This window comes from Polyergus mexicanus, unplaced genomic scaffold, assembly GCF_030449975.1.
Source record: "Polyergus mexicanus isolate NDT 795.1 unplaced genomic scaffold, iyPolMexi1.0 SCAF_122, whole genome shotgun sequence".
In the NCBI taxonomy this organism is placed as follows: domain Eukaryota; kingdom Metazoa; phylum Arthropoda; class Insecta; order Hymenoptera; family Formicidae; genus Polyergus; species Polyergus mexicanus.
This window is the reverse complement of record NW_027223442.1, coordinates 1-26,148: the sequence shown is the minus strand read 5'-3', so window position 1 is coordinate 26,148 and position 26,148 is coordinate 1. Positions and strand designations below refer to the sequence as shown.

General features: G+C 26.9%; 1 protein-coding gene and 1 pseudogene across 2 annotated transcripts; both read left to right on the top strand.

The window, feature by feature from the left end:
• The first annotated feature begins 353 nt into the window (after positions 1-353).
• Positions 354-14,819, top strand: LOC138944225 (cytochrome P450 4C1-like; annotated as a pseudogene).
• A 3,544-nt stretch (positions 14,820-18,363) lies between these two features.
• On the top strand, positions 18,364-24,175 carry LOC138944224 (cytochrome P450 4C1-like). Of its 2 annotated transcripts, XM_070315133.1 has the most exons (12): positions 18,364-18,554; positions 18,857-18,966; positions 19,966-20,056; positions 20,618-20,803; positions 21,039-21,135; positions 21,638-21,740; positions 21,936-22,038; positions 22,272-22,378; positions 22,462-22,530; positions 23,365-23,533; positions 23,727-23,906; positions 23,970-24,175. In XM_070315133.1, exons 1-12 carry the CDS (start codon positions 18,401-18,403, stop codon positions 24,131-24,133), a joined length of 1,533 nt encoding a protein of 510 aa, XP_070171234.1. In that variant the 5' UTR covers positions 18,364-18,400; the 3' UTR covers positions 24,134-24,175. The 2 variants fall into 2 exon arrangements, with proteins under 2 accessions (XP_070171234.1, XP_070171233.1); XM_070315132.1 differs by lacking the exon at positions 18,364-18,554 and having other exon boundaries at positions 18,860-18,966; positions 23,956-24,022.
• Positions 24,176-26,148: the final 1,973 nt, after the last annotated feature.

The window sequence follows — 26,148 nt, the reverse complement described above, 5'->3', positions numbered from 1 at the left end:
ATACTCTTAATTAGCCGACTCGCGTATAAATACGCGGAGTACCTTGTTATTGCGTGTGACTTAGCGCGAGACACTACCGTATCTTTTAATATCAATTTGAAAAAGATGTGAACCAATTAACTGACATTTATTACAAATTATTTGCGCTTGCAAAAGGAAATCACTGATGGGGAAATACATATAATTTTCATAAAATTCTACGCAATTAAAAATAAAAATAAACATGCAGTTAAAAATTAATATAATAATTAAAATTTATATATTTAAAGAAGAATAAACACATTGATCTTTATAATATCCTATATATCATTTCTTTTCATTACACATTTCATTGAAATAATTAATGACATAAAATGGACGGTCAGATATTGCATAATGTGAATGAAAGGATGTATATACTTATAGATATATATACTTTTTTCAGAGAAAATCATAAATTAATTTCGAAAAAAACCGCTCTTCAAAAGTGACTGACTTTCGAAATTAATCCATGATCCGTAGCTATATATATAGGCGTCTTTTTTGGCAATATTCATTTGCAAATCATTATCATAATTATTAATTATTTATTTTCAACATATCTGAGTAAAAATGTAATAAAATAATGATAAAATTAATCCCACCAAAATTTTGGTATTGATATTTATAATTTATTTGTCAGAAAAACAATGGAAATTGAAGCGTTGCCTATCTGATAAATATTATCCTATTTTTAAATTGTGGATTTTCTTCACGTATTGTGTGTCTATCCGTCATCCAGATGATCTAAAGGTAATAAAAAAGAAATTTAATTGTCTGTAGACATTACAATTTAGTGAGATTTAGGAATCTTGCATTTCACAAGAATATTTCTGCTCGTAAACAAAAAGGTTAAAAGATTAAAAGCTTAAATAGATAAATAGAGGAAATGTCGACATATTCGACCGAGATTTGATAGAAATTTGAGCTACAATTAATAAATTATTTGCGCATCTAAAAGATCGAGTGATATAATATAAATTAATGTTTCTCTCTTGACATGTTTTTGATGATTTCAGACGATACTAAGCAGCACCAAACATTTTGAAAAAAGTCATTTGTATAATTTGTTTTATCCTTGGCTCGGCACAGGTCTTTTCACCAGCACAGGTAACATAATGGCATTAATATATAACCGTACATACTTTATTATTACAATCTATTTTTAAAGATCTGTTTTCATCACAGAAAATCAAATAAAATACAGAATTAGTTACAGAATTATACTTGAATATTATTTTTAACGATAAACTCTTACATAACTTCTTTTTGGTACTGTAAAAAGTAATAAATTTGAAAGAAATTTGCAAGTAATGTCGTATTGAGAGATGATCTCGCCGTGTATTCTTAAGTACATGGAAGTAATAGATATTTCAAATAAAGAAAATTTTCAATTAAATCAAACACTTTCACATAACAGATTTTTAAATAAATTATAGTTTATTTTTGACTGCTAATCCGTAAAGTTTTAATTTCAAAATAATAATTAAATTCAAGTTTACACTTGCAACTCTTTTTATCAGACAAATTTCATGAGAAGATTTAAAAAATCATAGAAGAATTTTGCGCGTTACAAAAAAAAGTAAATAATTATGCTTATTAGGACCGATCTCATCAATTTCAATGATATATGTTGTCAAGAACACGCCCCTAAGTACCTTTCAAAAGGTTTTAGCCGTTACTCATTATTTATTAAACAGTTATTAACAAAATAAGTTTAACGAGTGGAATGTAATTGTCTGACACAGTGTATATTTAAAAAGGAATATATTTATTGGAATATTGTTCAATATATATATAGTAATCATAATACTGCGGTATTTTAGTTTATATTCTTCATAAGTAAATTTACTACAAATACGTATTAAAACGTAGTAAATCTCTCCTTATGTGTCAAATTGAAAGAAAAAAAATATTTTATAATTTTACTTTATAATACACACACATGCTATATGTATATACATGTATTGTGTGTATGTGTATACTTCTTAATATTAATGTCAGAAAATTTCGTTCTTTTCGTTGAACTTATTTTGTTAATAACTTTTTAATAATATTACTTGAGAATTGCTCAATAAACATCAAATTAAAAAAGAGAATAATCTTATATAATATTATTTGTATTTAACTGCATTATTTTGATTTTGTTTTAGACGCCAAGTGGAATGCACGACGAAAGATATTAACATCTGCGTTCCATTTCAATATATTGAATCAATTTGCTAATATGTTGATCAAAGAGGGCAATTGTATGACAAAATCTTTGAAAGATGTCGGAGGAGTAGTCGTAAAAGATTTAGTACTATTTATTAGCGAACATACGCTAAACGCCACATGCAGTAAGTTTTCTGTAAAGTTTTTATTGTCCTGTATTATGTGCAGGGATTTCATTCTAAATGATATCATAGCTTAAAAAAGAAGATAAGTTGTTCCCATAGAAAGTATCAATGCTGCACAAAAGATAGATAACATCCAATTTTTTACACTCAAAGTTACTTATGAAATATTCAGTTGTAATTATCTTCGACTATATATCCGGTGTTATATATGTACTTACAGAAACTATCATGGGCATCTCTCTCCAAAAACTCTGCAAAAATGAGTTTCAGCAACAGTATCGAAATGCAGTTCACGACATAATCGAATTGATAGTGTATAGGTAATTTATGGATATAATAATTAATTGTGTGATATATTTATAATACTTTAAATTATGATTGTGTGTGATATATATTTTCTATATATATTTTGAAACAAATTAAATATTGATTAATCATGTGAAGGTAAACAATTAGTTTGAGACATCGATTCGTTTAAAGCGACAATTAGGAATCAAAATCTATTGTACGTGATCCGTTAAATGTTTCACTTTAAAAGAAAAATTATCTTTAAAATGTTGAAAATATTGTAAATGTTAGAATATTGAAATATTAAGTAAAATGAATTGTGCAATAAAATCTGAAGAGAAATTATCCTTGATCAAAAAATCTATAATTAAAACAGAAGTATAATGGTTTTAAAAGATTCCAAATATCTTTTTTGTAAGATACATAGTTTTAAATTTATTTTTTCATCTATATTCTCTACATTCAATGACATTACTTAAAGATTACTATAAGATTTTATTGCGAATTTAGATGAGGCTTTTACAAAATTACATCGTTATTAAAAATATATAATTTTATTTAATTATGGTTTAGAGCATTTAGGCCTTGGCTTTATAACGATTTGTTATTCTCATTATCGCCACAAGGAAGAAAGCAAAAGAAGATCTTGAAAATATTGCATGGATTTACGGAAAAAGTACGTTACAAATTATGTTATTTTAAATCCGCTAAACTCTATCTTTTATATAAAATTAAAATAAATCTCGTATTCTTTGTACCGCAAGATTACATGATTAATCATAAATATTAATAATATATTATGCTATTAATATTTATGATATAGTACAATATGCTATTATTGTTTAATACAAAAAATCATTTTTTTTTAATTTAATATCGTTCTCGTGTGTAGGTTATCACGGAGAGAAAACTTTATCACAAACGCACCAATGACCGATATTTGAAAAACCTTGAAAATGACAAAGAGATGGAAATAGATAATGTCAAAATATTTGGAAGTACGTAAGAGATCGGAGCTAATATTTATGTTCAATTACACAATCAAATATCAAATTATGCTTGTGATATTTATACTAAACACATAATTACATATAATAATGCAACATATGTCTTCCGTAAAATTAAATCATTATTATTTCTAGTAGAAAATCTAAATTTTAAACAAAAACAATATTATATAATTAAATCGCATGCAAAAATGAGATTAACATTAATGTGCTTTTTTATTTCTAGTTAAAAAAAACAGCTAGCTTTGCTGGACCTCTTAATAGCAGCATCTAAAGACAATCTTTTAACTAATTTGGACGTCAAAGAATAAATCGATACCTTTATGTTTGGAGTACGTATCTGTAATCGTTTTTAAAATTTTTTGTACACATCATCTAAGCACGTTTAATGATATGATGATATGCATATAACAATGATCACAGGGTCACCATACTACAGCGATGGGTATAACCTTCGCTTTATTACTATTAGCTGAACACAAAGATACCCAGGTATCTTTTTCTCAATATATCGCGATATATTATTTAAATTGTAATTATTATTGAAAATAGTACAGATATTAAACTTTTGTTGCAATGTATTTTTTAATTTATTAAAAATTTATTGGTATCTATACATATAAAAAACAGAATATTATGAAATACACTTAAATTATTATCGATGACACAGGAACGTGTGAGAGTTGAAGTCGATACCGTGATGCAAGAGAACGGAGGGAAACTTACCATGACATCGTTGAAAAATTTGTCATATTTAGAGAGATGTTTAAAGGAAACGCTACGTTTATATCCCGTCGCGTCTTTTATATTACGAACCATTAAGGAGGATGTAAAATTACGTAATTAATCATTTTTTTTGCTGCTTATATCTTTAAACATGTCACATTTTACAGTATATATTAAAATATATACTATCGAATGTAAAATAAGTTTAATTGCTTTAACACTTTAAAAATACAATGTTGTATTCATGTTATTTCTCAAAAGAATTCTTAATTTCATAAATTTTTATATTTTGTAATTTTATGATATACTTTTCAGAGTCATATGTCGTACCTGCTGGAACAATCTTATACCTTGATAACTTCGAAGCTCACAGAGATCCCAATTTTTGATGCAATTCCTTGGTCCTGCGCTGAACGATACATAGAAATAATGATGACGATTCTGCATCCTCTCGAGCAAAAATCTATCCGGATCAAATATTTCTGGATTTGATCCGTGTTAAATTGAGCAATGTATAATCTCTCTCTATATATTCTATATTCCATGTTCTAAATGTTGAGTTTACTTTCTTATATGTTTTTTTTGTTCATGTTCTTTTTTCTATGTGAACACACAAGTTAGTTGAGAGAGAACCTTTTGTTTTTTTCAAGCATACGTTCATTAAAGTTACAGTTCTAAATTAATCTGTTATTTACTCTCGTCCATTCCTCATCCTCGCTGCTCTAACGTCATCAATCCGGATAGATTTTTGCCCGAGAGGATGCAGAATCGTCATCATTATTCCTATGTATCGTTCAGCGCAGGACCAAGGAATTGCATAGGTGAAATGTTCGCGATTTTCGTTTCTTCTCATGTTGATAGTTTCTAATACAACTTTAAATTGTAGGTCAACGATTCGGTCTGCTCAAATTAAAAGCTATAATTGCTTCTTTGGTGCACAATTTTTACTTGCAGCCTATTTTATTTCTAATTAATTCTTTTATTACTTTTATGTGTAATCTTTCTCTCCTATATTTTATTAGTTTCATATCTTCATATCTTTATTACATTAAATTTTTAGTATTTCAAAAATATGTTAAATGAAAAGAATAAAATTTTACAGTGCTCGTATTTCTCTTTATTTCTAATAAACTCTCATTATTAATACACTCTTTAGCTGGAAAACAGGTATAAATATAAATTTTTATTTTAGAGAATAACGATTAGCTCTGTAATATATATTAAACGTTTATTAAATAATTGATATATAATTTAAAATAATTGTATAAATTAATATTCCGCTTGTATTATACATCATAATACGTAAAATAATTTTGGTTGCGAATTATCAATAACATGATATGCGGCCTTGGCGGCGTAAACAATAGCACGCTATTGTTTACATGTTACGGCTTTGTTTTCATTCGCTTGTTCATTCTTGAATAGTATTCTAATAGTGCGAGATGCTACGTCACAAATTCCTTTTCTACAATATTTATTATTTACGCAACGATACTCGAATAGGAAAGCAATAATGCTATGTCAAATTCCTTTTCCAAACGCGCCATCGGGAAATAATTTGTTATGATTAATATGATTAATAATTAATTATCTTCTAAATATGTTAAATCATACGTTAATTATAACGCGACGATTTTCGAAACGCGTATTTTGTATAATTTATTTCTTTTAATTTTTAATTTAATTTTATTTATTTAAGTAAGAGAAACGTAATAACAAAAGTCCCAAATAATAACTTATCATTGTTATCTTTCTTTATGAACAATAATTATTTCTTTAATAATATTTAATTAAATATAATTAAAATTTAAAATAAATTTAAATTAAATATTATAAAGTTAAATATATTTTTTCCGGTACCTTTTATCGTTCGATTCTTCGACGATTTAACACGATGCACATCTATCGATTAATGAATAATTAATCTATAATTTAAAATACTTTTATGATCTAATATTCCACGTATATAATACGTCACAATATGTAAAATATTTCGGCGACATATTATCAATAACAAAGTGTTCGGCCTTGTTATCATTCGCACGGCGACTTGAGCACTGAAGTAGTGCGAAACGCTTCATTTATTGTCGAATTCTTCTTCTAAATGCGATCATGATTAATATTGAAACATAATTCTCTGTGATAATTATAAAATTAACGATCAATTAATTTTTAATAAACGACACAAAACTGTATTGCGATGATAAATCTTTATCGAAGCGCTGTGCATGCGATTGTTCCGCGATTGCGAGAGCCGTGCAAAGCTTTTCGCGATTATCACGTATTCGACTAATCATAATTAACGGTTTTCGCGAGTAAGTGTAAGTGCTACATGGATACAACAAAGCACCGAAAGAGGAAAAAGAACTTTGGAAAAGCATCAGGCGATGGACGGAGCGACGGTATGCGGTAAGTAATTTATATTTATATTTAATATTTATGGTATATTATTTTCAAAATACACATTGCTTGTGTCTTTTTCATTTTCTCGATCATTATTATTTAATTAATATTTAATTAATATTTTTATATAGATATTTTAATATCTTATAAAACATTTTATTTTTTATTCATTATATTTTTTAAAAGTTTTTATCCAAGAAGAAACTTTTTTTGGTAATAATATTACCAAATAGTAATTATATATTACAAATATTTATCATATTAAATATCTACATAAAAAATTTGGTTAGTGTAATAATTAGTTTTTCAAAATCAATTATTTTGGATTCATTATTTGATACAGAATAGATCTGCAAAAATATTAATTGATTGTATTCGCACTTAATTCGTGTTTGTAACTTTTTTTATATGATTGTTATATCGCGATTTATCTTGTGATTTAATCCTTGATTTACATCGAAGCTTCGTTTATCTTTTCTCGGATATTTTCTTTGCAACTCTACGCAAAATGCGCCAATAGTCTAACAATAAGCATTTTTTCCTTTCTAAAAAAGGCATGAAACCTCGAACTCGAATATATTGAAGTGTTGAAGCCTCTTTTTCGCGATGCTGATTGTCTGTCTCGCTTGTGCGCTGCGATTTGCTTCAATCGTGTTATTTGCAACTGTCAAATTATGTGAATTTTGACAGTTTGACAATTTATGAAAGAAAAAGTTAGAAAAAAAAGTTAAAAAAATTGGAAAATGTCCATAAATAAAAGCGCGCCTGTGTTCTAGTTTTCTAAATTGAAAAACGATCGATAACTTTATTAACGACTCTTTTGGTCATAATATAAACATGTTTTCATTATTTAAAACTTAATAAGCTTTGTAATTGCATATTGATCATTAATCGTAAATATCGCATTAATCGTTGCTTATCAGCTATATCTAATCTAAAAATTTCTAGTGGATTCTGCGTTATCAAGCGATGCGGTAGCGTCGCGACGCCAAGTATATGAAAAAATTTCTTTCTGGCATGTCAATGGTTTGCCTATGTACAGGGGCCGTGACGCTACCAAGTAGCTTATCCGGAGTTTTACGTCTTACGAATATTTCGAATATTTTCATGTAATAAATTATTTTGTATTACATTGTAAATTATATTTTATATTAATCTTTGTATTATATTTTGTAATATATATTTGTAATATGATTAATTCTATTATTAGATATATAGAATCAATTATAATATATATTTTGTAAATATATATAAAATATTACTATAAATATTTATGTTTTACTTACTATAAATCAGGGTTGGGCATTTATCCATAAACTATTATAGTCTATGTCTACGCAACGTAAACTATGTGTAACATGTCATCTATGTCAATAATGAATAATCTATGGAATATGGTTTGTCAAAGATTTTCTTTATATTTCGTTTTTTTATGTTTCATGCTTGAAACATAATTACAAATAGAAATCTAAGCAGCCAAAGACTGATGACAGGGGATAAAGTGTCTGTCATAGTCATGGACGTAAAATAAGGCAGAGAAAAACGTTGTAAAAAGTTGTAAAAAGTTATTATACAATAGCGTTACATTTTTTCTGCCTTATTTTACTAAAATCACTTATATAGATACATCAACTATTTTCTAATATAATCATTCTTTTTTTTTGCATTCTGACATCTAATTTATAAAACTTACATAGTTTACATTGTCTATGAAAAAAGTCCATGTAAACAATTCAGACGTAATTTTCAAATCTACGGCACAACCCTGCTATAAGTATTATTATAAAATATTTATATTTTTTATATTTTAATATACAAAACTAACATAATTTATTTTGTTATTTTTCAGACAATAGGGTATTATAAAAAAAAAATGTCATAAATTCTATTTTTAATCAAAAGTATGTATTATAAAAAAATTATTTCCAAACTTTGAAGATTTTCCATCAACAATAAATAATTTAAAATAAAGAAAGAAAGATGATTAAAATTTAAAATTTTCACGTAACTTATAAACGCTTCGTTATTGGTTAGTTCGTGCGTGACGTCACTTCGTTACTAAGACGTCGATCTAGTACAGGGAACAAGAAGATTGTTTACGTTTTCGACTCTTTTTAAAGAAAAATAGTTGTTAACGAACTGAGTAAAATGGAAGCGGGGTATGTTAAGGCAAATTCAACAAATCTGCCAAAAATTGATGCGCTAATGATGTATCAATTTATTAGAGAAGACGACCGCTTTAATGCTGCCGAAATGCGAGGAGTAAAAACATCTGCGTAAGTATACATAACAAGAAATTCATTAATTTATATTAAGATTCAATTGTTGTATCCGTAGTTAAAATATATATCTACTTTTAAATACAAAGGTCTGTGTTTGTATTTATATAAAAATATATAAATTATTGAATATTTTAATAAATTAGTAAATAATAAAACTCTTATAAACCTAAAAAAAATAATTATCCCATACTCAGCTAAAAAAATTAAAGTAAATCCTCCCCTGAAATATTCAATATTAAACCCAGAAACAAGCTCCGACTCACCCTCAATAAAATCTATAGGGCTACGATTTAACTCTGCTAAAATCCTAATAAAATATATTAAAAATAATGGATATAAAATAAATAAATATCATAAATAAATTTGAAATTTTATAAAATCTGAAAAAGAGCACCTTTCTCTCAAAATTATTAAAACTAAGATAATTAAAATAAATCTAACTTCATAAGATAATATCTGAGAAACAGATCGTATTGATCCTATCATTGAATAAATAGAATTTGAAGACCATCCTATAAGAATTATAATATAACCTCCAATAGATATAAATAAAATTATTAATAATAAAGAATAATTTAAAAAATAAATATTAGTAATATAAGGAAATAATATCCATATCATAAATATAATTATTATCCTAAAAACTGGACATAAATAAAATAAATTATAATTAGATTTATAAATATAAAATAACTCTTTATTAATTAATTTTACAGCATCACTTAACGGTTGAATCACGCCTAAAAATCCTACTTTATTAGGCCCCTTACGTATTTGAACATATCCTAAAACTTTCCGCTCTAATAAAGTTAAAAAAGCAATTCCCACTAATAATACAATTTATAAAATTAATAAATTTAAAATATTAAATTTAATATACCAATAAAATTCATTTAAAATTATTACTTATATATCTAATAATAAATAAATTATATACATATATATTAATTAAATTCTAAATTTAACACACTTATCTGCCAAAGTAATTTTTAGTATTTAAAATATTTATTTAATTAACTCAAATTCAAATAAATAACTAATAATTTTAAAATTTTAATTTAGTTCGAACCCAAAAATTTTTAACAAAAAATTATTTTAAATAATTAGTCCTTTCGTACAAAATTATTTCATAAAATTCACTATAGATAGAAACCGATCTGGCTCACACCGATCTTAACTCAAATCATGTAAAATTTTAATAGTCGAACAGACTAAAATATTAAACTTCTTCATTTAATTTTTACTTTAATTCAACATCGAGGTCGCAAACATTTTTTTCAATAAGATCTTTTAAAAAATATAACGCTGTTATCCCTAAGGTAATTAATTTTTATATAAATTTAATATAAATTTATTCATTTTTTCATAAATTAATGTATTAATATAATGTAACACATATATATATATATATAACAATAAAGTTTATTTAATTTAATTATCCTCCCAATAAAATATACTATCAAATAATAATTCTAATACTTAATTAATAATTATTAATACATATATAAAATTCTATAGGGTCTTCTCGTCCCATAATAATATTTAAGCATTTTTACTTAAAATTTTAATTTTAATTTTTTATTAAAGACAGTTTAAATTTCATTCATTCCTTCATTCCAGCCTTCAATTAAAAAACAATTGATTATGCTACCTTTGCACAGTCAAAATACTGCGGCTATTTAATAATATATTTATCATTGAGCAGAATAAATTTTAAAATATAATCATAAAACCATGTTTTTATTAAACAGGTGAACTTAATTTTATTAATAATTAATATAATTTTTGCCTAATTCCTCTAATAAATTTATTATATTTAAATAAATAAATTATTTTTTTATTAAAAATTTATACTAATTTTATCATAATTAATCAATAATTTTTATAATTATAAATATTTTTTTAATTAATTAAATTTTTTAATATAATTCTTAAATTATTAAAATCTATAAATAAACTTATTTTAAATTAACATAATTAATAATAAATAAATAAATATAAATTATTAAATTTTTTCAAAAAATTTTAAATTTTAAAAATATTTTTACTACTTATTTAATTTATTTAATATATCTTTATTTAAATTAACTCACAGATTATCCCGTAAGTTTTTAATATAAATTTTTATATTTAATTAATTTACTAATAATTAATTATAATTAACAATTTATATTTAAATTAAATTTATATAAAAAAAAACTAGATACCAAAAAAATCGAATCAAATTTCTTCACTAAATGAAAATTTAAAATAATTATTCAACATTAACTTTCATTTTCATTTAACTCTTTTTATATTGAGAAATTTTATTTATAAAATTTTCATTTAATAAATCCTGATGCAAAAGGTACAATAAATACAATTTACTATTTTATACTTAAATATTATTCATTTACATCACTTTAAATTATAATTTAAAATAATTATTTTAATATCATTACTAAAACCAAATAAAATATACTAAAAATTTATTATTTAAAATACAAAATTAATAATTTCAATCTTATAAAATTTTATTTAAAAATTATCTTTATTAAATACAAAAAAAAATAATTTATTTATTTATTAAAATTTTAATATACATACACACTTAACATATTAATCTTTTCAATGTAAATAAATTATTTTAAATTAAACTAAAATTTTTAATTTTTATATAATCAAATATTATTTTTTATTATAAAACTCTAAATACATTTTCCAATATATTTACTTTGTTACGACTTTTCTCATAAATTAAATTAATGAAAATGACGGGCAATTTGTACATATTTAAAAAAAAATTCAATTTATAAATTTATATAAATTTACATTTAAATCCAATTCATTATAAAATTTAAATTTTATTTAAATTAATTTAAATTAATTGTAACTCATTAAAATCTTAATTATTCTACATTTTGATTTGAATTATAATTAATTTATTAATATAAAAAATTATCAATTTTTATCTATTAATATAATTTTTAAACAACAATATATAAAATATATTAATTAAGTAAATCTATTCGTGGATTATCAAATTAATTAACAAATTCCTCTAAAATTATAAAATACCGCCAAATTTTTTATTTTTAATGATTAAACATTTAATATTTAATTAATGAATTTTTCATAAAAATAATAGGGTATCTAATCCTAATTTCTAAATAAATTTACTTAATATTGTTTATTATTAAAATAATTAAATTTTTAATATTTATTATATTTCACCATAAATTTAATATATTAATTTAATAAATTTTAAATAAATTATATCTTTTTAACTAATTATATTTAATTTATTTTTATTTTAAGTTTAACCGCAATTGCTGGCACTTTTATTAATTAATAATTAATTTTAAATTTCTATTAATAATTTTCATTAAAATAATTATTTTATATATTAAATTCTTTATAAAAAATTATTTAAATTTTTCTATAAATTAAATCATATCAAAATTTATTTATTCATCAAATTAAAAAATAAATATATAAAAAAAAATTTATTTTATTTAATTTATTTATTCATATAATAAAATAAGTAATTAATTAATAATCGTTGGTATTAAATTTTTAACACAAATCGTGTAATATTCTCCCCTTATTACAGATTTTTCTACTAATATTAATTTATTTATTTATATAATAAAATTACTAATTAATTAATAATCGTTGGTATTAAATTTTTAACGTATACACAAATCGTATAATATTCTCCCCTTATTACAGATTTTTCTACTAATATTAATTTATTTATTTATATAATAAAATTACTAATTAATTAATAATCGTTGGTATTAAATTTTTAACGTATACACAAATCGTATAATATTCTCCCCTTATTACAGATTTTTCTACTAATATTAATTTATTTATTCATATAATAAAATTACTAATTAATTAATAATCGTTGGTATTAAATTTTTAATATTAATTATAAAATATTATTATTTAAATAATAATTATATATACATTAAATTATATAATATAAAATTATATAATATTATATAAAAATTAATTTAATTAATGATTTATTTATTAATAATGGCTATCAATTTTTAATTATTAATCCCGTATATTTAAATTACATTAATGATTATTAAATACACTTTCTTAATTATTAATAATTTTTATTAATTCTTTTTTTTTTTTAATTTTAAGTTTTTAATATTTAACATTATTTTTAATAAAATATATTATTAATGATTAATAATAAATTATTTTATATTAATTATTTTTAATTATAATTATATAATTATGTATAAATAAAAATTTATTAAATTTATTATATATATATAATTCTAACATATTTAAAAATAATAAATAAAATATAAGAAAACAAACATACCGATAATGACGTCGACAAATTTTATACATTTCGTTTCAATAGTTTCTTTCTGTCCTGTCCATGAAAGTACGCCAAATGATCACAGTTAAAGCAAGTTTCAGTGCGTTCCTTACATGTTGTTTTGCATTTTTTCCTCTTGCAGTTTCAATTAATTTTTTCTGTAAAAAGATGTAATTTTATTATTATATATATTTAAAAATACTTTTTCTTTAGAAATGTACATTGATAAAAACTTTTTTAATATCTTTTTAGATTTACATACACATTTCATGTATTGTTTTTTCTCTACTAATAATAAATCAACTTCTTTATTATTTTCAGTATATTATATACTGTACAAAAAATTAATAGAAAATTACAATCATATAATATAGCACCCATATAGCAAATAATTATAGGATTATAGCTATAAATATAAATTTTTACAAATATGTAATTACAATTGTAGCTTGAACTTGGATCGATCATGGATTCATATAATTCCATGGCCAAATTGTCGGCGCGCAGCCCGTATGCTCTGGCGCTCTCACTGGCTTTTTGTTTTAAGGAGTTAAACTCGATTTGCAAGTGAGTGATGCTCTTCTTGCTTAAATAGCAGATTTCGAGTTCTTTTTTAAATTGTCCGAAATTGTTTATATTTCGTGTTTCAAATTCTACCATAGCTTTTCCCTTTAGCTTTGTGCAAAGTATTGCTTCTAATAATGTTCTTTTATCTGCGGGATTGATATTTTTATCGCGTATGAACATGCGGTTAGAAATTCTTTAAGTTTAGCTTGTGAATTTCCATCGAATTCCGGAATCATATCTCTTGCTTTTTTTAATCGTAAATGACCGTTTAAAGGTGCCGATTGATTTCAAACATCGTTAAGTGTTCGTCCGTATGTGACATCAAGATTAGTGTCATTTGGTATCGCGCTGGTGCGCTTAAAAATCGCGGTCGGTGGAACGTAACTCTTTTCGGTTGTGCCAACATTCACGCTCTTTTATTGTACAATGTTTTTGACTTACAGTATAACGATGATACGCATTCTTCTTTCGCTTACTCGTTGCTTCTGCACGGCCAACTGTTGTGGTTGGATCGCTCGGCGGTGCACGTTGCTGTAGGTCAGCGTCGGTGAGTTTTCCGTTGCACGGGCGGCGTCCTCGGTTTGCTATGATCGGCTAGTTGCTGGGCGTTGCGTTGGATTGCTCCTTCCTTTGCGCTTCAGCTTCTTGTCACGGTTCTTCTTCCGGGTCTCTCAGGTACTGACGATGTTTTAGCTAGCACTTTGTGCTGATTTGCTCAATCAATCTTTTGTTATTGATTGTGTCTCAAAATAGTTGGGCGTATCTCACATTTCTTATTTATTCCTTTAACTGGACCAATCCCACCGTTGCTACCAATTTTGTTGTGCCTCTCCGGGTACAACGGGAATTTTGGGGATGATCCAAGGGTTCGGCTCGTCTTAGGAGTAGGGACTCCGAGTGTCGAAAAACACGAGGCAAAGATTCCGTGCAAAGAGATTTATTTGTACAGCTTACGTATCGTAGAGTTCGGTTCGGTGATGCTTCGGCGATGTAACAGTGTCGGCGCTTGCAGAATCTCACAGTTTCTTCAAGTACACGCGTCACCAATTACAATAGTTTCGGAATACGGCCTCGAGGTACTCGTTACCTCTCTTTTTATGGTCCAAAAGTAGGTGGTTTTTCGGTATTAGGTCGCGATGTCTTAATTGCATATTGCAACGAATTGCATATCTTGCATTTAATCGCGGTTTTGGCAGCGCGCGCAACAGCTTACAAAGTGCTGAATTTGCGCTGTGCTTCTTTTTTACTTTTATAGGTCGTAATTACGTTATTCGATTTTGGGTTACGACAATGTTGCTCTCAATTTCCTTAATGTTGTACAAGAATTTTCGACAAATCTCACTTACTGACACGTAACTAAGACGTTCCGATCGAACAAAATTTGCGTACATAGCGATCTTAGCACTGTGTGCCGAGAAGCGGTTCTTTTCAGTTTCCTTGATGTTGTACTAGAATTTTCGACAAATCTCACTTACTGACACGTAACTAAGGCGTTCTGAACGAACAAAACTTGCGTACATAGCGATTTTAGCTCTGTGCGCTGGAAAGCGTTTCTTCTCAATTTCCTTGACGTTAAACAAAAATTTTCGACCGATCTCACTTACTGACACGTAACTAAAACGTTCCGAACGAACAAAACATGCGTGCATAGCGATCTTAGCACTGTGTGCCGAGAAGAGGTTGTTGTGCCTCTCCGGATACAACGGGAATTTTGGGGATGATCCAAGGGTTCGGCTCGTCTTAGGAGTAGGGACTCCGAGTGTCGAGGAACACGAGGCAAAGATACCGTGCAAAGAGATTTATTTGTACAGCTTACGTATCGTAGAGTTCGGTTCGGTGATGCTTCGGCGATGTAACAGTGTCGGCGCTTGCAGAATCTCACAGTTTCTTCAAGTACATGCGTCACCACTTAGTTTCGGAATACGGCCTCGAGGTACTCGTTACCTCTCTTTTTATGGTCCGAAAGTAGGTGGTTTTAGGTATTAGGTCGCGATGTCTTAATTGCATATTCCCAGACAGCACAAAACATCCTCAGGATCATCCTGAATATGTCCAGGACGGTTCAGGACATTTGTAGGATGTTTGAAGATATTATTATAAATATATTTATAAAAGTTTAATATGCATACACACATAATTATTTTTAGTTGTGTCGGCTATTTTATATAATTTAGAAATCTTAAGTTATAATAAGTATTAATGTCCTATAAATGTCCACTGGATAACCCCTGGATGTCTGTAGGATATATCTGCCCTGTCTATTATATTGGATGTCTTTTGGATTTCCAGAGGACATATACATGTGCAATTAATTGTTAACGTTAATTTCGTTTAATATTAATAATTGAATTTGATGCGCACATTTTCATACATCCAAAATTATTATTTATTTAATATTTCATGAGAAATGTTACTGTTCGCAACATTCCAAAAACTTTACAAACAATAGTATTCAACCGCTAGTTCGTTGGTTTACCGCTATGCGACACGCGAACTCGTATTTGAGATTTGGTCATGAGAATTATATAAAGCTTGCAAAGAGCAACTGACAGGAAATTACAATTGTAATTATTTTCTATCAGTTCAATTTCTGATGCAATCCCAACATAGGGAATTCAGATATTGGATTATTTTAGAAAATATTACACTACTCAAACCCGGGAGCCAAACCTAAAATATTCATGTACAGCACAAAAGCCTCAAATACTAAAGAACGGTGAACTATTTTTAATATTAGATGTTTAATATTGGCAGTAAATAACAAAACAATTTTAATTTATATTGAAATTTTAAAATTTGCTCCTTGAAACATACGAAAAATATCCCTAACATATCCTATAAAAATCCTTAGGATGTTCCACAGGATCTCCCTGGATTCTCCAGAGGTTAATATACGGCTATCATTTACTCTTCCTCAGGACATCCAGAGGAGATCTGAGGATTACAATGGGATATCCTGAGGATATCCTACATGTATGTCCTGGATGCCCTTTGGACGTCCTAAGGACATCCTTGTGCTGTCTGCGTATATACTTTCATTATAAATCGTACCAAAGATATTGTACTAAAGATTAGAATATACGAAGATTAAGTACCTGATAAAATTATAAAGATTTTTCTATCTGTAAATATCTATCTATAAACATCTATCTTTAAATATCTATATATTTCATTCCATAAAATAATTTTTATAAATTGTTATAGCCCGAACAGGCTATACACGAATTATTAAATATATTATTCTAAATACATATTATTTTATATAATTGCCCAACGTGTAACGCGAATACAGATCACGTTACGAGCGTTGACCGAACAAAGCGCTGACAACACGAGCCACGCGCTAAGCCCGAGCGACCGTGCAATCATTTCATTGCGAAAACGCGGAAATCAGGGCAAGCGGAAGAAGAACATTGCGAAAATGCAATGTAGAAGTCCTACTTAAAAGCGAAATAAAAAGGAATAAAGAAATTGCGAAAGTGCAAGCAAAGAAGTCCTACTTAGAACTTCTTAGCTTGCATCCGGAGATTGCCAAAATCAAGCGACATGACACACAGCCTTGTCGCTAAACGACCCCCTCCCGGGAAGCCAAGGGGAGTTAATAAAAAGGCCCACCGCTAACGAACGGCGGGCAGTCTTGATCATTAATTAATATTACGCGGGCAATCTTTATTCCTTTACGCGAGCAATATCTCTAACAACCGCGAGTGTCAAAACGAGTATCAATAATTATTATAATATTGAATAGCCACGCAGTCGGCAGAAATATACACGAAGAAGCGAGAGGCGAGTCTCGAGACCGAAACTCGACTCTAGACACGCGCGCGTTAAGATATCCGTTATCGTGATACGCGACGCGAGCGAAAGTGCGGGAACATTGTAATCAAGTCACAAATAAAATAGATATTAATATATTTATTTAACTGAAAAGGTGTCATTTTAAACAAACAACAACAAGTGAAGTTCTCAGGCGGAGCCCGAATTCCCAAATTTCTTCTGGCAAACGATCCCAACTACCGTGCCTCTCCGGAGGCACAACATTATGCTTAAAAATATTTTCAATTTTATTTTAAACATATAGTGAGTAGAGTTTCAACTAATTATCGCATCAAGTGAATCTCTTAGATAATCGACAGTATTTGTATAAAATAAAAATTTTATAACATTTTATTGTAAAATCCAAATAATATTTAATAATATCAAAATAAGTATAAACGCGTCATTCTTACATACAAGTTTTCTCATATATCGCAAGTTGTTAGCTTGATCCAATTATTATAATATTATTAAATATATATTATATTATTTTTACGGAAACTTTTAACAATTAAATGAACAATAAAAATAAAAAAGATTTTTGTAACGTGTATTCAAGTATCAGTAAAATAGTAAGCTGAAGAAGATCAAGATCAATAAAACGGTCCAGAACATCAAGAAACGATGTTTATCACTATATTGTTGGCATCAATGTTTATTTTATTGGTATATTATTATTACGTACATTATGGAAGAAACGGACGACTGGTTAATCTTTTACCAGGACCACCGGGCCATTCGATTGCTGGAAATGCATCACAGGCATATATTTCAGCAGGCAAGTATAAAATTTCTAATCTATTTACATTAATTGATAGATGACTCGTTATTCATGCATACATACAAGTAAAAATTAAATTCATAAAAACTTATGATCTAGAACGTAGTATACCTATTAAAAGTATGCAAATTACATATCTTACAAAGCTAAGACTTTTCTCTTGGCAATATCCATTTGCAAATCATTATCACAATTATTATTTGTCTATTTTCAACGTATTTGAGTAAAGATGTGATGAAATAACAATAAAATTAATCCCACTAAAACTTTTGTATCGATATTTATAATATATTTTTCAGAGGAACAATGGAAACTGATGTGTAATCTATCAAATAAGTATTATCCCATTTTTAAATTCCGGATTTTTTTCATGTATGGTGTGGCTATCCGTCATCCAAATGATTTAGAGGTAATAAAAGAAATTCAATTATCTGTAGATATTACAATTTAGTCAGATTTAGGAATTTTGTGTTTCACAAAAAGATTTTTGCTTGTAAAAAGATTTCTTAAAAAGATGAATAGAAAAAATATCGATATATACTCTATCGAAACTATGTACATAGAAAAGACGATGGGTAAAATGAATTGATTTTTGCCTAAAGAGTGTAAGTTATACATGCAATCTTACGCTTTTTGGGTCGCTGAGTACAATGGTAATAGTTTTATCCGTCTAAACTCATGGGAAAGAGGTCAAAATTTGACTTAAAGAAACGAATTTGTAACTAGCAGCTACATAATTTTTTCTAAAACAACTATATGTTTTTTTTGTTTTTACATCATTGATTCCTCTCATTATTTTGTGCATAAAAATATTGAGATAAATTCATCGGAAAATTAATATTCTACGAGATACTTCCAAGTTTATGTAAAATTATATCAAATTAAAGTATAAACTATCTCGTAAATTATTCACTTTTTAGCCATCCTGCCCTTATAACTTTTTAAAAAATCTATTAATATAAGAAAAATTAGATTCCATTTTAAAAAATATGAGAAGGCCCCTCGTTTTGTCCCTTGGGGCTCTTCAGCATATTTCTTTTATCTATCGAATTGTCAGCCGCCGTTACCTCAATATTTATATACACAAAATAATGAGAAGAATCAATTAGTATAAAAAAAAACACATAGTTGTCCTTAAGAAAAATTATGTAGTTGCTAGTTACAAATTCGTTTTGGTACGGCAAATTTTGAACACTTTTTCGCGGGTTTAGACGGATAAAACTGCTAACCATCATATTCAACGATGCCAAAAACATAAAATAACATGTATAACTTACATTACACTTTTTAGGCAAAAATCTACTCATTTTACCCATCGTCCTTTGTGGTACAATTAATAAATCATTTGTAAGATTGGGTGATATAATAAATTAATATTTTTTTCTTAACATATTTTTGATAATGTCAGACGATATTAAGCAATACCAAGCGTACCGAGAAAAGTCGTATATATAACTTGTTTCAACCTTGGGGTGGCACAGGTCTTTTCACCAGCACAGGTAACATAATAAGCATTAATATATAAACATACATACTTTACTATTACAATTTACGCTCGATTTTATTTTTAACGATAAACTCTTACATAACTTCTTTTTGTCGTAAAAGGTAATAAATTTGAAAGTGAATTCGTAAGTAAAATTATATTGAGAAATGATTCTGCCGTGATACATGTATTCTCAGGTACAATAAATAGAAGTGATAGACGTTTCAAGTAAAAAAGATTTTCAATTAAATCGAACACTATCACATAACAGACTTCTTAATAAATTATAGTTTTTTTTTGGCTGCCAATTTATGAAGTTTTAATTACAAAATAATAATTTAATTCAAATTTATACATGCAACTTCTGTCCTCGCAAAAATTTTATTAGAAGATTTAAAAAATTATAAAAGAATTTTGCGCGGTATAAGAGAAATAAATTTAAAATAATAATATTATTTGAGAATTGCTCAATAAATATTAAACTAAAAAAGAGAATAATCTTATATAATATTATTTTTATATATTATTATTTTTATTTTATTTCACAATTTGCACTATTTTAATTTTGTTGTAGGCGCTAAGTGGCATGCGCGACGAAAATTATTAACACATGCTTTCCATTTCAATGTATTGACTCAATACGCTGATATATTGATCCAGGAGGGCGATTATATGACAAAATCATTGAAAGATGTTGGGGGGGCAGTTGTAAAAGATTTGGTACCATTTATTAGTGAACATACGCTGAACGCCATATGTGGTAAGATTTCTGTAAAGTACTTATTGTTCTGTTGTATAGAGGATTTCGTTCTAAATGATATCATAACTTAAGATTTCATAGCTTAAGAAGATAATTTGTTCGCATACAAAGTATCGATGCTGCAGAAAAAATAGATAATATCCGATTTTTTATAGTTAAAGCTACTCGTGAAATATATTCAGTAATAATTATTTTCGATTATATATCCGATTTTATTAAATACGTGCACTTGCAGAAACTGCCATGGGCATCTCTCTGCAAAAACTTAACAAGTTCGAATCGCAACAGTATCGAAATATGGCTCACGACATGATCGAACTGATATTTGATAGGTAATTTATGAATATAATAAATAATATTGTGATATATATTTATAATACTTTAAGTTATGGATGTTTGTGATATATATATATTTTGAATAACAAATTAAATATTGAATAATCATGTGAAGGTGAACAATTAGTTTGACACGTCGATACGTTTAAAGCGGCAATTAGATAACAATATCTATTGTACGTACTCCGTTAAATGTTAAAAATATTGTAAATGTTAAAATATTGAATTATTAAGTAAAATAATTTATTCAATAAAATCTGAAGAGAAATTATCTTTGATCAACAAATCTACAGTTAAACCGAAAGTATAATGTTTTTAGAAGATTCTAAATATCTTTTTTGTAACATATATAGTATCAAATTTATTTTTTTACCTATATTCTCTACAAATAATGAGATTACTTACAGATTACTATAGGATTTTATACGACTTTAAATAAGGCTTTTACAAAATTACGTCATTATTGAAATTATATAGTTTTATTGAATTATGATTTAGAGCATTCAGACCTTGGTTCCATAACGATTTGTTATTCTCATTATCGCCACAAGGGAGAAAGCAAAAAAAGATCTTGAAAATATTGCATGGATTTACGGAAAAAGTATGTTATGTATCATTTTATTTTAAATCCGCCACACACACACACACACACACACAAACGTTATCTTTTATATAAAATTACAATAAGTATTAATACTACATTATGCTATTAATATTTATGATATAATATGATGTGTGCTATTGTTATTTAATACAAAAAATTATTTTAAAAATTTAATATCGTACTTTTGTGTAGGTCATCGCGGAACGAAAACTTTATCACGAACGCACCAATGGTCGACATTTGAAAAATCTTGAAAATAACAAAGAGACAGAGATAGATGTCGAAGTATTTGGAAGTACGTAAAAAATCGGAGCTAATATTTAAGTTTGATTACGCAATCGAACATTAAATTATGCCTGTAATATTTATACCAAACACATAATCACACGGAATAATGGAACATATGTCTGTTGTAAAATTGAATCATTATTATTTTTAATAGAAATTCTGAATTTTTAATCAAAAACAATGTTATATAATTGAAGCGCGACATACAAAAATAAAATTAACGTGTTTTTTTATTTCTAGTTAAAAAAAGGCGGCTATCCATGTTGGATCTCTTAATAGCGGTATCTCGAGACAATTCGTTGACTGATTTGGACATCAGAGAAGAAGTCGATACCTTTATGTTTGCGGTATGTATCAATCTTTTTTACTAATTTTTTGTACATATCATCTAAGCACATTTAACTGTATGACGATATGACGATGATTACAGGGTCACGATACTACAGCGATGAGTATGACATTTGCTTTATTGCTGTTAGCTGAACATAAAGATATCCAGGTACTTTTTTCTCAGTATATTGCGATATACACGACTAAAAAAGAAAATAGAGAACACTTTTTATACTCTAAAAATTGAGCTATGTTCAAACCGTTAAAATTCGACGAAAAATCATCGTAAATAAAAAATTAAAAAAGCATTTTGAAGCTTAAAGATTCAACTTTAACGCACTATTGTTGGTTTCTTAAAACTTTTTTATTTTTCTTGTTCTGTGCTTTAAGAAGGAACCCATTGTTTTGTTCCTTAAAATTATGTTTTTTTTGACACTTTGCGGCTCGATAAAAGAATTTCTCTCAAAAATTCAATTCAAGTTCCATAAACTACAATATTTTAGCTACAAAATGCTTTGTTTTAATTTTCCTACCATTTCTTTTGATCAAGTTACACGATTTTAAAACTAAAATTGTATTTTCTAAAAATGAAAAAATGAAAAAATTTTATAAAACTGTTGATATCGCGTTACAGTTGAAACTTTAAGCTTTAAAATGTTTTTTGTCTACAATGATTCTTTGCCGAGTATCGACAGTATTTCAGTATTGTAAAAATACAGGTTTAGTTTCAAAATCGTGTGATTTGATCAAAAAAAATCATAGGAAAATTTTTAAAAAAGCATTTTGTAGGCAAAATGTTATAGTTTATGGAACATGAGTTGAATTTTTCGAGAGAAATTTTTTTTTAGTTGTGTATTATTTAACTTTCGATTTTTTCCAAAGTAATATTGATATCAACCTTTTGTTGCAATGTATTTTGTCATTTATTAAAAATTTATTTGTATCTATACATATAAAAACCAAAATATTATAAAATACAATTAAATGATTATCCATGACACAGGAACGTGTGAGGATTGAAGTCGAAACCGCGATGCAAGAGAACGGAGGCAAACTTACCATGAGATCGTTGCAAAATTTACCATATTTAGATAGATGTTTAAAGGAATCGCTACGTTTATATCCCACCGCATTTTTTATATTACGAGACGTACAAGAAGATGTAAAATTAAGTAATTAATGACTTTTTTTGCTGCAAATATCTTTGAACATGTCACATTTTACAGAATATATATTATCGAATGTAAAATAAGTTTTGCTTTTAAAATTTAAGAATGTAATATTATGTTCATGTTTTATTTCTGAAAAGAACTCTTAATTTCATGAATTTTTATATTTTCTAATTTTATAATATACTTTTCACAGATTCATATATCGTACCTGTTGGAACAATCTTATATCTTAATATCTACGGAGTTCACAGAGACCCCAATTTTTGGCCAAATCCAGAAGTATTTGATCCGGATAGATTTTTGCCCGAGAGGAGACAGAATCGTCATCCTTATTCTTATCTACCGTTCAGCGCAGGACCGAGAAATTGCATAGGTAAATTGCTCGCGATTTTCTTTTCTTCTTGTCGATAATTTTTGATAAGACTTCGAATTGTAGGTCAACGATTCGGTCTGTTGGAGATGAAAGCTATGATTGCTCCTTTGGTGCACAATTTTTACCTGGAGCCTATAGATTATTTAAAGAATATCCAGTTAAAGTTCCATCTATTGATTTGTCCTTCTCATCCGGTTCATATAAAGTTTATTCCGATTAGCCGCTAACAAACTTTGCAAAACTAACATGGATACCACATGAATGTAAGAAACTGATGAAAATGTTTTATAGAATCTTACAAAAAATGATCTTACTAAATGATCTTACCAAAATGATCCAATATGTAATTGTGTGTATATTTTACGTTAAATATATTTTACTTCTAATTAATTCTTCTATAATTTTTATGTGTAATCTTTCTCTCATATATTTTATTACTTTCGGATCTTCATATTTTTTTTACATTAATTAATATTTAATATTTCAAAAATATCAAATAAGAAAAAAAAATTTATAGTGCTCATATCTTTCTCTGTTTCTAATAAATTTCCATTATTATTACGCTCTTTAGTTGAAAAACGGCTATGAATATAGAGCTCAAATTCTTATTGTCAGTTCACAAAGATTTGTTTTCTGGTACATGAATCTACTTGGAGAGATTTACAATTCTATTTTAGTAGTGTTTCAATTGATCGTCGCATCAGCGATTTTATAAGGTAATCAGCAGTATTTGTATAGAATAGAAGTATTGTATAGAATAAAAGCAGTATTGTATAGAATAAAATTTTATAACATTTTCCCTTTCTAAAAAAGGCATGTTAAGTCGATTCTCGCAAGTATTGTTGCCTCTTTTCCGCGATGCTGATTGGTTATCTCGATGCTGCGCTGTTCATTACTTCATATCGATAAAAGCCTGTCATGGTTGAGCGACGCGTTTTGACAGTTCAAATAGTGACGGTTCAATTGATAAAATCGTGTAATTTTTCAATTGACATTCTGAGGAAAACGGAGAATTAGAGTTAATATGTAAGTAATTATATATATATATATATATATATATATATATATATATATGTGTGTATAAACGTATAATGCGCTGCAATGTTATTTTATTTTCATAATGTTATAATGTTCAATAAAGATACAAATTATAATCAAACAAGAAACGTATTTTAATTTTACAATGATCCTATATAACATGTATATTTCTATATATACAACGTTTGTATTTTTATTTTATTTATAAGTGTTTTGTTGTGAGCAAACCTTTAATTCCATGTCGTGTACATATGTGTATATATTCATATATATATATTGTGTGTGTGCGTGTGTGTGTGTGTGTGCGCGCGCGCGCGTGCGTGTGTGTGTGTGCGTGTGCGTGTGTGTGTGTTACAGTAAATGTGTACTAATTTGATAAAAGTAAATGTATTCACAAGCAACGGAATTTAAACTTTTACCAGTAGAAGCATACATTTTCTACTATAATGTATTGTAGCAAATGTATACATTGTCTATATAGTAAATGAATACATTTATCAGAAATAGACATTTTTATATTTAGGTGATACTTTTGCTGAAATCCTATCGTAAATGCATACATTGGCTAGTAAGTACATACACTTACTAAATTTACGCTTTTACTATATTATATATATATATATATATATATATATATATATATATATATATATATATATATATATATATATATATATATATATATAGTATGATGTAGCTTTTTGTAGAGTTTTGTTTTGATTGCTTATAATGGACAATAAATGTCATTGTACAAACATGCTTTGAGAATAAAAGATTAATTTCCCAAAATATAAATAGTTGATTGTTGATATTTTCATAACATTTCACAGGATTCTAATAGCGGAGAAAATTATAGTAAACTCTCGCTTAAAAGAATCTCGTGCTTTGTTAATCAATTCTTTTCTAGTGCTCCATGACAGATCTACTGTGCAAATTACTATAGATGTGTAGGATATGTGGCTCTCAGTTCTGTTATATCTGAAATAGGCGTTTAAAAGTATTAATAAATAGCATAATATATTAGAATTTCATATACAGAATAACTTTAGTAGAAATATTATCAAATCTCAAGAGTATATTATATTATTATATTATATTATAGTATACGTACGTACAGTTTATTAAATAGCAGATTACTCTAAGGCTACGGAAACAGCAACTTGTATTGTAAATGACTTAGTACTCTGCGTTGATACCACTGCTT

Excerpts from the sequence above, each read along its gene's own strand:
- LOC138944224 (XM_070315133.1), top strand. The coding sequence starts at position 18,401 with ATGTTTATCACTATATTGTTGGCATCAATGTTTATTTTATTGGTATAT. Across the intron at positions 18,967-19,965 it reads GTCATCCAAATGATTTAGAG|ACGATATTAAGCAATACCAA; the intron begins GTAATAAAAGAA and ends TGATAATGTCAG. Across the intron at positions 22,531-23,364 it reads CTGAACATAAAGATATCCAG|GAACGTGTGAGGATTGAAGT; the intron begins GTACTTTTTTCT and ends TCCATGACACAG.